Raw genomic sequence first — 12,500 nt, 5'->3', positions numbered from 1 at the left:
GTTAAACAAAATCGATAGTCTGGCTTCATTTTGGCACTATCATTAATTCCATTCCCACATCAACCGGTTTCCCGCTAATTCTGCAAGTTTATGTATTTTATGTAATCTTGAGGTAGCTTAGCAAAGGTTATTGTCTTAACATCCTGCCTCAGTTCATCACAGCAAAAGGTTGGGTGCACTATTAATCACGTTGGATCAAGTCGAAAGTTACTTGACGTCTCATTCTCTTCCCGATCCACAGTTCGCCAAGGATGCAAGTAGCTGGCAAAGGTAAACTTAAGGGCCTGAATTCAGTAATCAAGCAGTTACCAAGTTTAATTACTGTATTCAAACCGGACTTCTCTGTTTGATGCCATAGTAATTTCCCTCAGACGATTGGGTTTAGTATTAATTTAACACACAAGAGCAAATTCGAAAGAAGGTTCAGTTATTATATAATTATATCGTACCTTCTCGAAATTTCCAAAAGTTGCTTGGTTGGTGAAAACTCAAGGCCTACCCTGAGCTGTACAGAAGAGAACGAGCCATGTCAATGCCTCTTTGCAGTTACTCAAAGTGAAACAATAATTGAAATCCCCATACACGTATACGAAACGACATTTTAAACTACATTTGCGGACTAATACTTACTAATACTTATTCATAAAAATAAACCGCTTAAAGAAATTTGGAACCATAAAAAATAAAGAATAAGAAAATCACTAGGAATCAAAAAATTATGGCAATAGTCAGTAAATGACAACAATAAAAATGTGCTATTCCAGGGTCAAGAGGAAGTTAAAGATAAGCGATACGAAGCACATAGATTTTCAATTTAGATGTGCACTGGTTTCGGTTTTCGGTAGATCTAATTTCATATCGAACAGAAGTCCACAATATGTTTAGGCGCTGCAACGCTGAAAGCACGGTCTTCAAACCTGAACTTTGTTTGTAACTTCTACCGAACAGGTTTATTCCGCTCACGCTGTACATGTAGCCATGGACAAGCTCCATACAAATCTTCGGACGCTTTTTGACATATTACATTATATTATTTGACATCACGGTCACGGCCGATTGAAACGCGCTTACTGGCACGTTTCACACTTCTTCACCGTGCAAAAGAACACTTGTTCCATCTTTCGTAAGTTATTCTCCATTCTTCTCAATTGTTCTATCTGTTTTAACAATTTTACGTCAACTTCAATGGTATTCTTAAGTTTGCAAGGAATCGGGCCATAAACACATACTGGGGTGGTGGATGACTGCCACTGTGGTATACTAGTTTTTGTTACTGAAAAAATGCAAACGTCCTTCACATACATATGTTCAATGGCTTATCAACAAATGCAAGTTCACCTGAAGTGGGTTTTGATATTTTTTGGACCTATTTGGACCTATATACGCTGACAATTTCGTCGTTAGATTTTGAAGCAGAAATACAAGCCGTGAGTTTAAGAATAATAAATTTATAATGACGGCCACATCAGTTTAAACAGCAAATGTTGGTGCTTCACTGAAGTTTTTGAGCAATACAAGATCGCACCTGGATCCAGCAGAGCGTAATTGCTAGATCCTGTTCCATCACTATTTCCTGATGCACGTCAAAGGTTTAGTTTAGGAAAGATACTATCCGTTCTGTCCACAACTTACATTGCGATTTTCGTTATTCGGGGCTGTCGTATACGCAGTGGTGAGAGCACTCGTCTCCCACCAATGTGGCCTGGGTTCGATTCCCACACTAAGCGTCGTATGTGGGTTGAGTTTGTTGGTTCTGTACTCTGCTCCGAGATGTTTTTCTCCGGGTCTGACTCCGGTTTTCCTCTCTCCTCAAAAGCCAACATATTCTTGATTTGCGTCAATTTGTTGATTTCAGTTCACAGCGTCTCCAGTTAATGTTAAAGCGCTAGAAGAGTAGACAATCATCAATGACCTACGACCAATCGTTTTGGCTTCCATCAATCAAACTTCCGACGCCAAGCCGAGAGTTGACCCCAACCGCGGATGCCGAAACCAATTGATGCGTGTTATAACTGACCTACAATCAGAATCTATCAATCAGCAGCCCACGCTACATTCGGACATTCGAACTTGATGCCGATGGAAAGTGATGGAAGCTGCTCTAGTATTTTGCTGAAAAACCTTTAAGAAGATATCATAATGGTATTTGAGCTGTGAACCAAAAAAAGTCTCAAAATACTTTCCAGAGACGGAGTCCATCTTCCCGGCTATGTTCGGAAATTTTATTGATGGATGCCAAAACGTAGTTTGGCTCTTAGAGGTGAGATTCCGCAGAATAATGAAAATCGCAGTAAAAACTGCCGCAGATTGTTACTTCAAAATAATTATTTTACAGTCAAGTTGACTCAAAGTGTGGCTCAGCAATATTCAATGGCAACCTAGACAATAGGTTATGACTCCTTTAACAAAGGGTCCATCGCGCCCAACCTTTTGACAAAGCGTCTTTCTCTGAAGACTGACGGACGTCTAAAGTCCTCCACGCTTAAGTCGTTTGATCAAAAGAGCAGAACTCCTGTTAACAGGACTGATTTGATAAACAATTTCTTCAGACATTTCGTCACGAATCGTCTATATGGTAGCTAGAGAATCCGAGCCTTGTAATCGCAAGGTCGAAGGTTCCACCCCTTTAAAGAGGCACTCGAAGTTTCTACGCGTCACCACCGTAAAAAAATATCTTTTGTCAGGTAAAGTTACCACAATGTGGCGGCCATTTCTTGTTGGAAATAAGATGTGTTTTGTACTTAATTTAGGTTTCTGAGCTACTGAAAAAAAATAATACCGGGGAATCATACTCTGTAAGACAAAATGTAGATTTACATCAACTGACACTTTATTTATTAGAGATAATTAAGTACGCACCATGCTCCAATATGACATGCTGATACAAATTTTGTGCCACTTGACCTTGGAGCAAAAATTGGCATCAAACCAGCTGGGGAAAAAGGCTCAATTACTGAAAAATGTCAACTCGTACAACAGTCATGCAGTGAAATCCTTACGTTGAACTTCCTTACAAACGCACAATGCGTTAAGGTTTGCTGAAAGGGCAGACGTGGGACCAACAATCAGGCCATTTAAAAATAGCTAAGATGAGGGGGCCTTCTTCAAGGACAAAGTTTGAGTCTAGTCGTTTCACGTCACGGCTTCACGCGACAGATGACAGAAATAAAGATATCAAAATGTAAAACGACAGTGGCTCTCTCTTTACCGTCGACGTCTTACTGAGTTAACGACGCCTGTCTTACTAGACAGCCGTCAACGTCTTACTGAGTCATGTCAGCTCACAGACACTTGTGTAGGACATTAAAGAACCCACACATTTCCTCAAACTGTTGTGGACGCGGTGCCCGGTGTGTTGATCGATCGCTCACCATGGCCCATTTATTTAAAAGCCGAATAACACTAGTGCGCCATCAAATATAAATACAGGATTGAATTTTGCCCATCAGAAAAGCCTCAACCTCGTAACTTATGCTAAAGGGGGGCAAAGGTGTAATCAATTATGGAGGCTAAAAATCTCGTGGAAACTTTTTCCTGATCAGAAATGATAGACTGCAATTTAAGTTTCTCTCAATCCTGGATTAGCTTAATCAGGCTTTGATTAACTGGGCCCAGGTGCTAAAAACCAGGAATATCCACATGACATGTTCCAACAGAGGAATAGATAAAGTCGTATTTAATTTTTATCTGTGGAATTCAGACGTATCAACGGAACTTTTCTTTTCATCTACGAGAGCAAAACAGAATCATTTGATTGGATAAACATGCCTGCCCACGTATCTTAGCGCGCCAAACGCTTTCCTATAAAATGGTAATGGGATATGAACGTTCCAATACTTTTAGATAAATTCGAATTGCATAGCAGCTACGTGCACAATAAATAGTTCACCAAAGTGCTTTAAGACGCATTTGAATATTTATGAGAAATAACTGCCGTAGTTTATTCCCCATTGGTGTCATTAGCGAGAGACCATATCATCGATCAACTTATTAAGTGTTTCTCCTGCCATTGGAACGAATCATGATGGTTAAAATTGGATTAACTAGCTATAGATAAATAAAATAAAAAAGCGATGAACAATTTTTAGCTCTGGTCAAGGCTATACTTTTTCTAGAATATGACGTTTTTACGTTGGTTCACAATTCAAGTGTCGACATTGCTTTTGGATGAAGAATGTGACATGGTGATTCTTGAGATAACCATATGGTATGTGTTCCTTAACATTATTAAAAGGTCTCTTTTCAGTTTAAATCATAAACGTTTTGCGGTAAAGTCTGACCTTTCATCATGACACATTGGTGGATGTTTAGTGTTCCTTTTGCTCAATCTGGAAACTGTGTTTTGAATCCTTTTCAAATGTCAATTTTTGAACATTTTTTCCCTTGTCCAGATAGTGCACATGGTATGTAGAAATTTTTGTTTACATCGTCATCTGCAAGTTTAAAAACAAAACTACCTACCTACCGGTAAAGGAATAAATTATTTTTCTTTTCATGGTGAGTCAGTCATGTCTGTTACTTGCGTTTTGAACTATAAAATGTTCAGGAAATGACTTCTACTGTTGTTCGTCTCCTGCAAATGCCCTCTGGCGAAGGTACACTGTTATTTCTTAAGGTTACTGACAACTTACATTATTGTATATAATAAGAGGCTACGGGCAGCCTGCACTTTGTTCAAAGGATTTTTAGCCGACTTCCTTTAAGTTCACAGTATTTCAATGGGTTTTTTTTATGTTACAATATCTTCTAAAAATATCCAGTTTCAATTCCATAGTCCAAAGTCCACAGTCCACTGTCCGTGACCCAATGATAAGTTTAAGTGCAATCGTGGATATTTGTTTGCATTTAATACTGTTATTAACGGCATTGATTCCAATCAACACCAGAAAGCAGATGCTTTGCAAGTCTCTATGATGACATTTAAAAATATTTAATACTTTTTCTTACCTGTTACAGAGTCATACGATAACCGGATATTGCCTTGCGTGCAACGAAAACACAAAAACTCGTTTCCAGTCACACAATTTTTTAATTCATATTTCCCCGTTAGTCTGTCAGGTAGTCTTTCGTGGTTTAGTGGTCATCGCGATTGCCTCTGAAGGAAGAGATACCCAGTTCGAATCCCGCTTGAAGTGCCTTCTACGAGACAGAGAATCCTTACGCATTCGCAGCCAGAGCGCAACCCCAAATATAATAATAAAAAGTACAAAGTCCAAAAACGGAGTCGAATAGTATGCTTTGTTAAGTAATATGGGCTTACGTATTGCTGGGTTGCCAGTATGGCAATCCCAGTCGGAAAACGGGTGGAATTTAGTCGTTTCCTAGTTTTTATTTTGTTCTCTTCCGTGTCGGGAAAACTTTCTCCTATCCCTCCCCTGCTAAGTAATGCCTTTGCCCGTAGCGTCTTCTGGGCGTATGTTTGGTCGATTTCAGTGGGTAGTAGAAATGCATAGATTTTATCCGGTGGACATAGCGTGGAAAGTCATTGCAACGCGAATGGCGTTTTAGTGGATCTTTAAACAAAATATACCCTTATGGAGCTCAATAATGGAAATTCAATTGGATAAACAAGACAGGCGATGAAAAATAAATACCTGGAATCTTCAAAGCGACGAGTGATGGTCTTCGACAACAATTACATCTTTCGCCGTCGAATATCACAAAGTGAGCTTCGTTTCTAATGTTATTTGGCTTAAACTGTGGTGTTATGTACAACAATGAGACCAAATGGCAAATTCTGTATGGGTTTAAAAGGAATCGAACGCCTTGAATGCAACCCAGTGTTTACTTTATGTCGCATCTCAGTTGTCTGTCAATTTCCATTTATTTTGTTTTCAACTCTGCACAGTCTTCAGGTTAAAAAAAAAAAGGAAACGTGACAGTAAAGAATTATTTGAAAGGAAGCTTGTTGATTACTAGCGCCAACACAAAGTGACTTGTTGTCCTCTTTAGAGTACTTCATCCCTCAGTACCCCTTTTCACGACAATTAGTCTGGTTGAGCTGTTTGATTCCATAGCAAAATTTAGCGTACTGTTCAATAGGCCCATCATGCGCAAACTGTCAGAGAGATTATAAATTCAAATGAGTTATTTCTGCTTGTTATAAGTAAGTAATTAAGTACGGAAGTAAGTAAGTAAATAAGCTAAGCACCATTAAATAATGATATAACACTAGCAGTCATCGTTGATTTTTGTCTTGGACGTTCCAATGAGACGGCTTTTAATTTGCGGCAAAGTTGTCTGGAATTCCTCTTATGGGATTACAGCATGATGCAGAGCTGCTGCAAAATGGCAAAAAAGGAAAAAAAAAACGGGAATTTTTCTCTACACCGCAGCTTGCAAAGCTCTCTTAACATCAACAAGTCAAAAACAAGAGGGAACTCAGATGCAAAGGACCAACATTGGTTTCGTGACGATAATTTCAAAAAGTACAAATGAATAAAAGCCACAGAAGGTTAACATGTTTAACATGTAAGCGCTCCACACATATTCTTCAAGTTATCAGGCTTGTTTGCAGCTAATCTCTAGAGACACAGATAACAATGCTTCAATGTACAATTGCCAGGGGCACCCAACGTCAATTTTCGGATCACTAGACTTTCAGATAGGAAATCCGAACAGATAAAAAATTTCTGGGGGGTAAAAATATGCCTATATCTACCGTTTAAATACTAAAATACGTTTAACAATGCTGTATTTAAGTGGTTTTGAACTATATTCTCGTTGGATGCCCCTGAATTGCTGGTGGACGAACAAAAGGATCGAATGACAGATCTTTTGTTTCCGTCCACCAACAAGGTAGCGATGACATCGCGTGAAAACCATTTATTCTGTTCGCCCTTCTCCTTCCTTTCTAATCCACGAGGAAATTGTGAGTGACGGCGAATCGACAGCGAAATCAACTACGGTGATGGTTGTAATATCACAAACATTTTTTTCATTAAAATTAATTACTGAGCATATCAACGACATAACATTTCCCTTTAAACACAAAGCTATTGGCTTCAAGCGCTGGAAGCAACCACATGGGTTCAATATTATGGCGCCACCCGCCTGGTGCGCGGTTAGGAGAATGAAAATGTAAACGAAGGTGACTTCTCGATTGCAATAACACTTCAGTCGCAAGACCTTTCAGGTTTAATTGACATTTCTAGATGACATTCGCTAGAAAAATCGATGCCATTTCCAAGACAGCTTGTCAAGAAGCCATAAATGATTAACCGGCCAACGTCAGCTTAACAACTTGACCTCTGCTTAAACGTAAGCTCTAAAACAAGTTGATTTGAATAATTATTATAATGTTTAACACCACTGAAACTGTATTTATTATTCTTTCTTCAGGATATTTTAATCGAAAAAAGCAAGTCAGAGAAGACCTTGAATTCATACACTGCCTAATTTAACTCGCTTTAACAGCCATCAGGTAAGTGCTGTTTATAACGTGCAATGAAATTGAAAGGGTAAACCTGACTTTATAACTTCCTGTACATGACATGGGCAGTCCAAAAACTACGCATATATTCTAATAAGTAGATTGGCTGAAAGAGATGCTGTATCGGAACTCTAAAACCAAGTCTAATACGTCAGCGAATCTCAAGGACTTAAAGGTAGACAAAACGAGATGACACTTTAAAAATCCGCTTCCTGAATATGACTAGAAAAAAGTAGTCACAAGCACTGTGCAGAAATACCTGCAAATATTTTAATAAACACGTTAAAGAAAATAATGTTTCCTGGAAGCTAGAATTCGGACGAAATTTTATCAGCAAGTCCTTGTTTAAAGGCGAAGAAAAGTTGACAATTTTAAAAATTGTAATCTCACCGGCTTAAGAAGCACTGAATTAACTTTTGAAGTCAATTATTGCGAGACTCTTGGTCTGCGCAAGAGGACAGAAAATGTACTAAATTTAGGAGACACCTGGCACAAGATTCGCACGTTTTCCATCATTATCACCGCGTCACTTTAACTGTTTTCCTCTCTTGCCAGAACGTTATCGTATCATTGTGCTTAAGATGGAATCAGTATGATGATGTACCCAACGTGGTAATCACTTGGTCCGATAGTAACAATGAATTAACGACATGACACTTAAAGCTGATTCTAGTTATAGAAATATTCAAACACGCGTACGCTTTCCAATACTTTTTTTTTGTCGGAAAGATATTGGATCCAAGCACTCCCCAATTAACAAGTTCCCCGAGAACAGCTGGAAAGACTACGTCCCTTAAGAAAGAGCCAAAAGCGTAACGCGTAGCGTAAACTAAAATGCTAGTGCAAAGAAAATTCAATACACGTGTAAACACAGATTCCTTACAAAGGTGCGAGCAGCACGAGTAAGAAATTGAACTTTTTCACTTTGATTTGCCCTCAGTTGCGCAAGGTAAAATGCGTCAGTATTTTATGCTTTCCTTAAGCAATAGACCACAAGTTTCTATGGTTTATAGGCTGATAAGCCACGCGGGATGTTGGTAGAACACGGATTTACGAATTCTTCGAGTGTTCTTCCAACATTCCAAGTGGTTTATCATGCCTATAAACCAGAGAAACCTGTGGTCTATTGCTTTTATATAATAATTCAGAAGACGCGCGATTTTCCAGGAGTTTACTGGCACGATAAAACATAGCTGATTGACCAATCAGAGCGCGCGCATTGATTTGGCTAGTATATAATGAGAAATAAGTCGACCACGTTTCTTACCTTACCTTTTCGAGTTTGAGCGCTACGCCGGAACGTCGTTTGTAATTGCGCTTGCACGTCCTATGCACTTACGAACCCGACTTACCCTTTTGGAACAGTGTTAGATTTCTTTTGCATTCCCACTAGTCTTGTGAACTAACCTTTTTTTCTTTCTTATCCTGGAAAACAAGAAAATCCAACCATGAATTACAAACCCCAATTTTCATAGGCCGGATATAACTTAATACTGAGTAGAAAATATACTCCACGTTAAACCCACGCTATCAGTCATATGTGCCCAGAGTGAGCATATTTACTGTTACATCCACCTGAGATACATCCACCTGATAAAGGTTTTCCGGTCTTCAAGTTGAACAGATGGGGCCTGCTACTTTACCGTACCCTTGCGTTTTCCGTGCGAAAACCATTTATAGATGTTTAAAAAGCACTTTCTTCAATGTTATTTTAAAATCTTGAATTAAGCAGACTGCCGCTTTATCGTGCAACAGGCAAACCAAGGAGAGGCCAATCGACAACGATCATATTTAACAATCATTTCATGAGCGCGTGTCGAATACGAAATATTCAGTTAATTAGGGGCTTGAAGATCTACGAAGTCAACCACCAAGGCATCTCAAAGTACAAGTTTACGCTATCGTTAGTCTTTCGCGATTATTCCATATCGTTCGCGTCGCGCAATTTTGGGAAAGTATCCTAAAAATAGTTAGTTATACGAGCGGTTTCAAAGTAAAATTAAGAAGGAGAAAGTCACATTTCTTTGCTCACGTTGTCGTTAAAACCTGAAATTTGCAGTACGATTATTTTTCCTCTTTCATTCAGCCAACGATTTTATCGTTTTCTAGTGTAGCCGTTGCCATAGCAGGAATGGTGGTATTTGAATAGACAACAAAGTTAGAAGCGCCAAGACCAATCTCATTTAATAAGCACGAATTACGGGGGGCAAATCAGAACGCTCTAATCCCAATATCCGAGATTGAAAATTTAATAATTACAAATTAAATAAACCTTTAAAAAATAACAACCAATTTTGAGTAGAACTTATCAACAGTTGTTTTGCCAACGTTCTAGCCAAAAGGACTATAATGCAAAGCTAGGAATTGGGAGAAAAAAGTTGATAAAAACCATACAGAAGGTCACTGTCAAGTTGTATTGCTCGCTAAATGCTACGATGGCCATTTCACAGTCATTTCGGCAATTATGGATCGTGGTCCACATTAAGTAAAGATGACGTCATCTCAAAAAAGGGACACCATCTTTGATTTCAATTGCTTTAAAACTTCATTTAAACGATTGAAATTTTTAGGTAAACAAATATAAAAAATGAGAAATCACAGTATTGTGATCCGTTTACGTCAAAAAGGTGAAACAGAAAAAGAGCATTCTTTGGGCATGATAGTTCCGTGGTCGCAAAAAGAAAGGACATAATGAAATTCGAGCAAAGATTGCTGAGACCAAAATATAGGTAGAGTCACTTAATTCGCTCCGTCTTTCCTTAGCTATTTAAAAATCAGCACTGGTGTCATCGTTCTTTCGTTGAAATGGCGCGCGGTCGAAATATAGGGGCGTGGTTACTAGTTTCGATACTAGTAACCAAGCCCCTATATTTCGATCGCGCACATTTTCAAACTGTTTAAACTGCTGAGACTGTTTGTTAGCGTAGACGAGGCAGAACTGTCCTATATTTGGGGTGAAAACAGACCCAGTTAGGCTGTGGTACCCGAATAATTTAGTGATTGATTTATACGTTAAAACAATGATATATATGCTTCTCAAATTAGCGCCAGGAATGATTATCTATCCACGAAAATTGAACAGACACTCCCGCTTCAAGAATGTTATTTAAGATGAAGTGTTTCTTTTAAATTTAAAATTACAAGTTCAGTTGGATAAGTGACATCGAACGTTTTGCCATTACATCGAGAAACTTTTATAGGAAAGTTCCATTTCGTTCTCGTTTGCTATCAGTTGCTTAGCAGATTTGTATTTGTTTATTTTACTACTGATTTACTTATTTAATATTTAGTTCTGTCATATTAACTGACTTTGTAAGTTATTTCCTTTATTGTCATACTAATACGTACGTGCCACCTTAACTTTAAAACAAAACACGAGGTGGACCGCACCTGGCTTCAGTACAACATTTAAACTTTTTTATTCATTTTTCATTTATATAAACAAGTAGATCAGTACTCGTACCCCATCAGCAGGCTCCAGCTGGTAATCATGTTCTATTTGCGGAGTCATGATGTAAAGGTTTCTTGAAAATTGCCTCAAACGTATGAAATTGCACGTTGGCAACAAACAATCTGAGATTTCAGTATTTTCAGACTGATTTTATTTTATCATTCCTTTGTTTTCAATCTCGATATCTGGCACTTATCAAGATGTCGACTATCAAGATGACAAAAGAAAAATCATCGCTTGACCAGTCTAGAAAAAGCATGAATCCTCCCTCGACATCTTGTATAACAAAATCTATACAAACAATCTCCTTCTCTGAAACTTTGAATGTATATAATTCTTTTCAGCGGCTTCAAATCGAATGTTTTTAACTGATAAGGACGGACGACAGCGTACTTAATAGCAAAATAAAACAGCTGCCAGAAAATAATACGCTAGTCACTCAGTGCTGTTATTCAAATTGTATGAACATCATGGCCGGTAGCGGATTAATAGCTAGTCTAGCTCCTGTATTTCTTTAATTTTCCTTTGGACAATTCGCAGTATCTTATAATTCATTTAATTACAAGTAACATGGCCAGAAATGAATACCAAATTTTGTTAATATCTAACGACGACACTTCGTTAAATATTCATTACCCTCTTTAATACAGGTGATAGAAGCCCTCTGGAAAGAAAATGGCGGGCAAAGCGTCTCTCAGGCTTTTATGCGTTGCAATGTTGGTCCTACACACAGGTATATCTCGATCTACCAAACTTTGTCTTTATCTCATTTCTTCTTTTTAAAAATCTGTATTCCAGTGTAGACGCCGTGAATACTCGTCTTGAACCAACCACCAAGCAATCGGAAGGAGAAAACCCTTTTGCAAGTACAGTCCGCTGCGCACAAGCAATGAATGCGCTTAATTAAAAAAATGCATTCGAGACTCGGCTTGAATTCAATACTGGTGTCATCGTAAATATAGAAAGCCTTGTTGATACTTCGTATTTTGTCTTGAAAAGTATCCATTTGGGCGCAATAATGAAACAGTATCACTTGAGGCCAAGAGTTTACAATCGCAGAAATGGAATAATTTTACGTTTTTTTTTTCAAATGCATGAGTTAAAAAATCGAAGTATATCAAGTATTTTAAAAGAAATTCCCGGCCATAGTTTTGCCTTAGTGTGGTGTATTTCCGTGAGGTATTTGCTTCAGATGTCAAACTTTAGACGTAAACTAAGTTTACACTGATGTTACTATAGTCTAACAACAAATGCGGTTCGTCGGGCACAAAACTCAAAATGTAACGAGAAACCAGTTTCAAAACGTAAGCATTGACTCAACGGGGATCCAGAGTTCTGGAGTCATTATACATTGACAAAACTTCCATGCGGGTTGCAAGTAATTCACATGGAAAATTCTTCATCTAGATCGTTCTTAACTTCAAAAGTCCCCACAAACTGAAATCAGTCATCGTAAAGTACTAGCAATTGTTCAAAAGAACTGATTTGAAGCGAGCCGAGGAAAGCAAGCTAACGAGATTTCGCCCCGTTTGGCCACATTCGTTCTGTTTTGTTTTCAGTGAAAATGATTCACATTAAGTTATTGTTGTTTATTTTTTTCCTGCCGCGGTTGTTAGT

The 12,500-nt window shown here is 38.3% G+C and overlaps 2 protein-coding genes across 4 annotated transcripts in view; one reads left to right on the top strand and one right to left on the bottom strand.

Annotated features, from left to right (window-relative positions):
• The window catches only part of LOC138040839 (neuronal acetylcholine receptor subunit alpha-10-like), a 25,070-nt gene extending 24,500 nt beyond the window's left edge, over positions 1-570 (bottom strand). Inside the window, exon 1 of the mRNA XM_068886526.1 lies at positions 450-570. The gene's annotated coding sequence lies outside the window, so the exon portion shown is untranslated. The remainder of the gene's footprint in view (positions 1-449) is intronic.
• Positions 571-897: 327 nt separating this feature from the next.
• The window catches only part of LOC138040838 (neuronal acetylcholine receptor subunit alpha-7-like), a 32,508-nt gene continuing 20,905 nt past the window's right edge, over positions 898-12,500 (top strand). Inside the window, exons 1-3 of one of the 3 annotated variants that reach the window (XM_068886523.1) lie at positions 898-1,123; positions 7,342-7,423; positions 11,534-11,616. In XM_068886523.1, coding sequence (XP_068742624.1) covers positions 11,559-11,616 — 58 coding nt within the window. In that variant the 5' untranslated portion in view covers positions 898-1,123; positions 7,342-7,423; positions 11,534-11,558. Of the gene's footprint in view, positions 1,124-6,532; positions 7,261-7,341; positions 7,424-11,533; positions 11,617-12,368 lie in introns of those variants that run through there. The other 2 variants (XM_068886522.1, XM_068886520.1) reach the window with 2 other exon arrangements.

Source organism: Montipora capricornis, chromosome 3 (assembly GCF_036669925.1).
Source record: "Montipora capricornis isolate CH-2021 chromosome 3, ASM3666992v2, whole genome shotgun sequence".
NCBI lineage: Eukaryota > Metazoa > Cnidaria > Anthozoa > Scleractinia > Acroporidae > Montipora > Montipora capricornis.
This window is presented reverse-complemented; position numbering and strand designations above follow the sequence as displayed.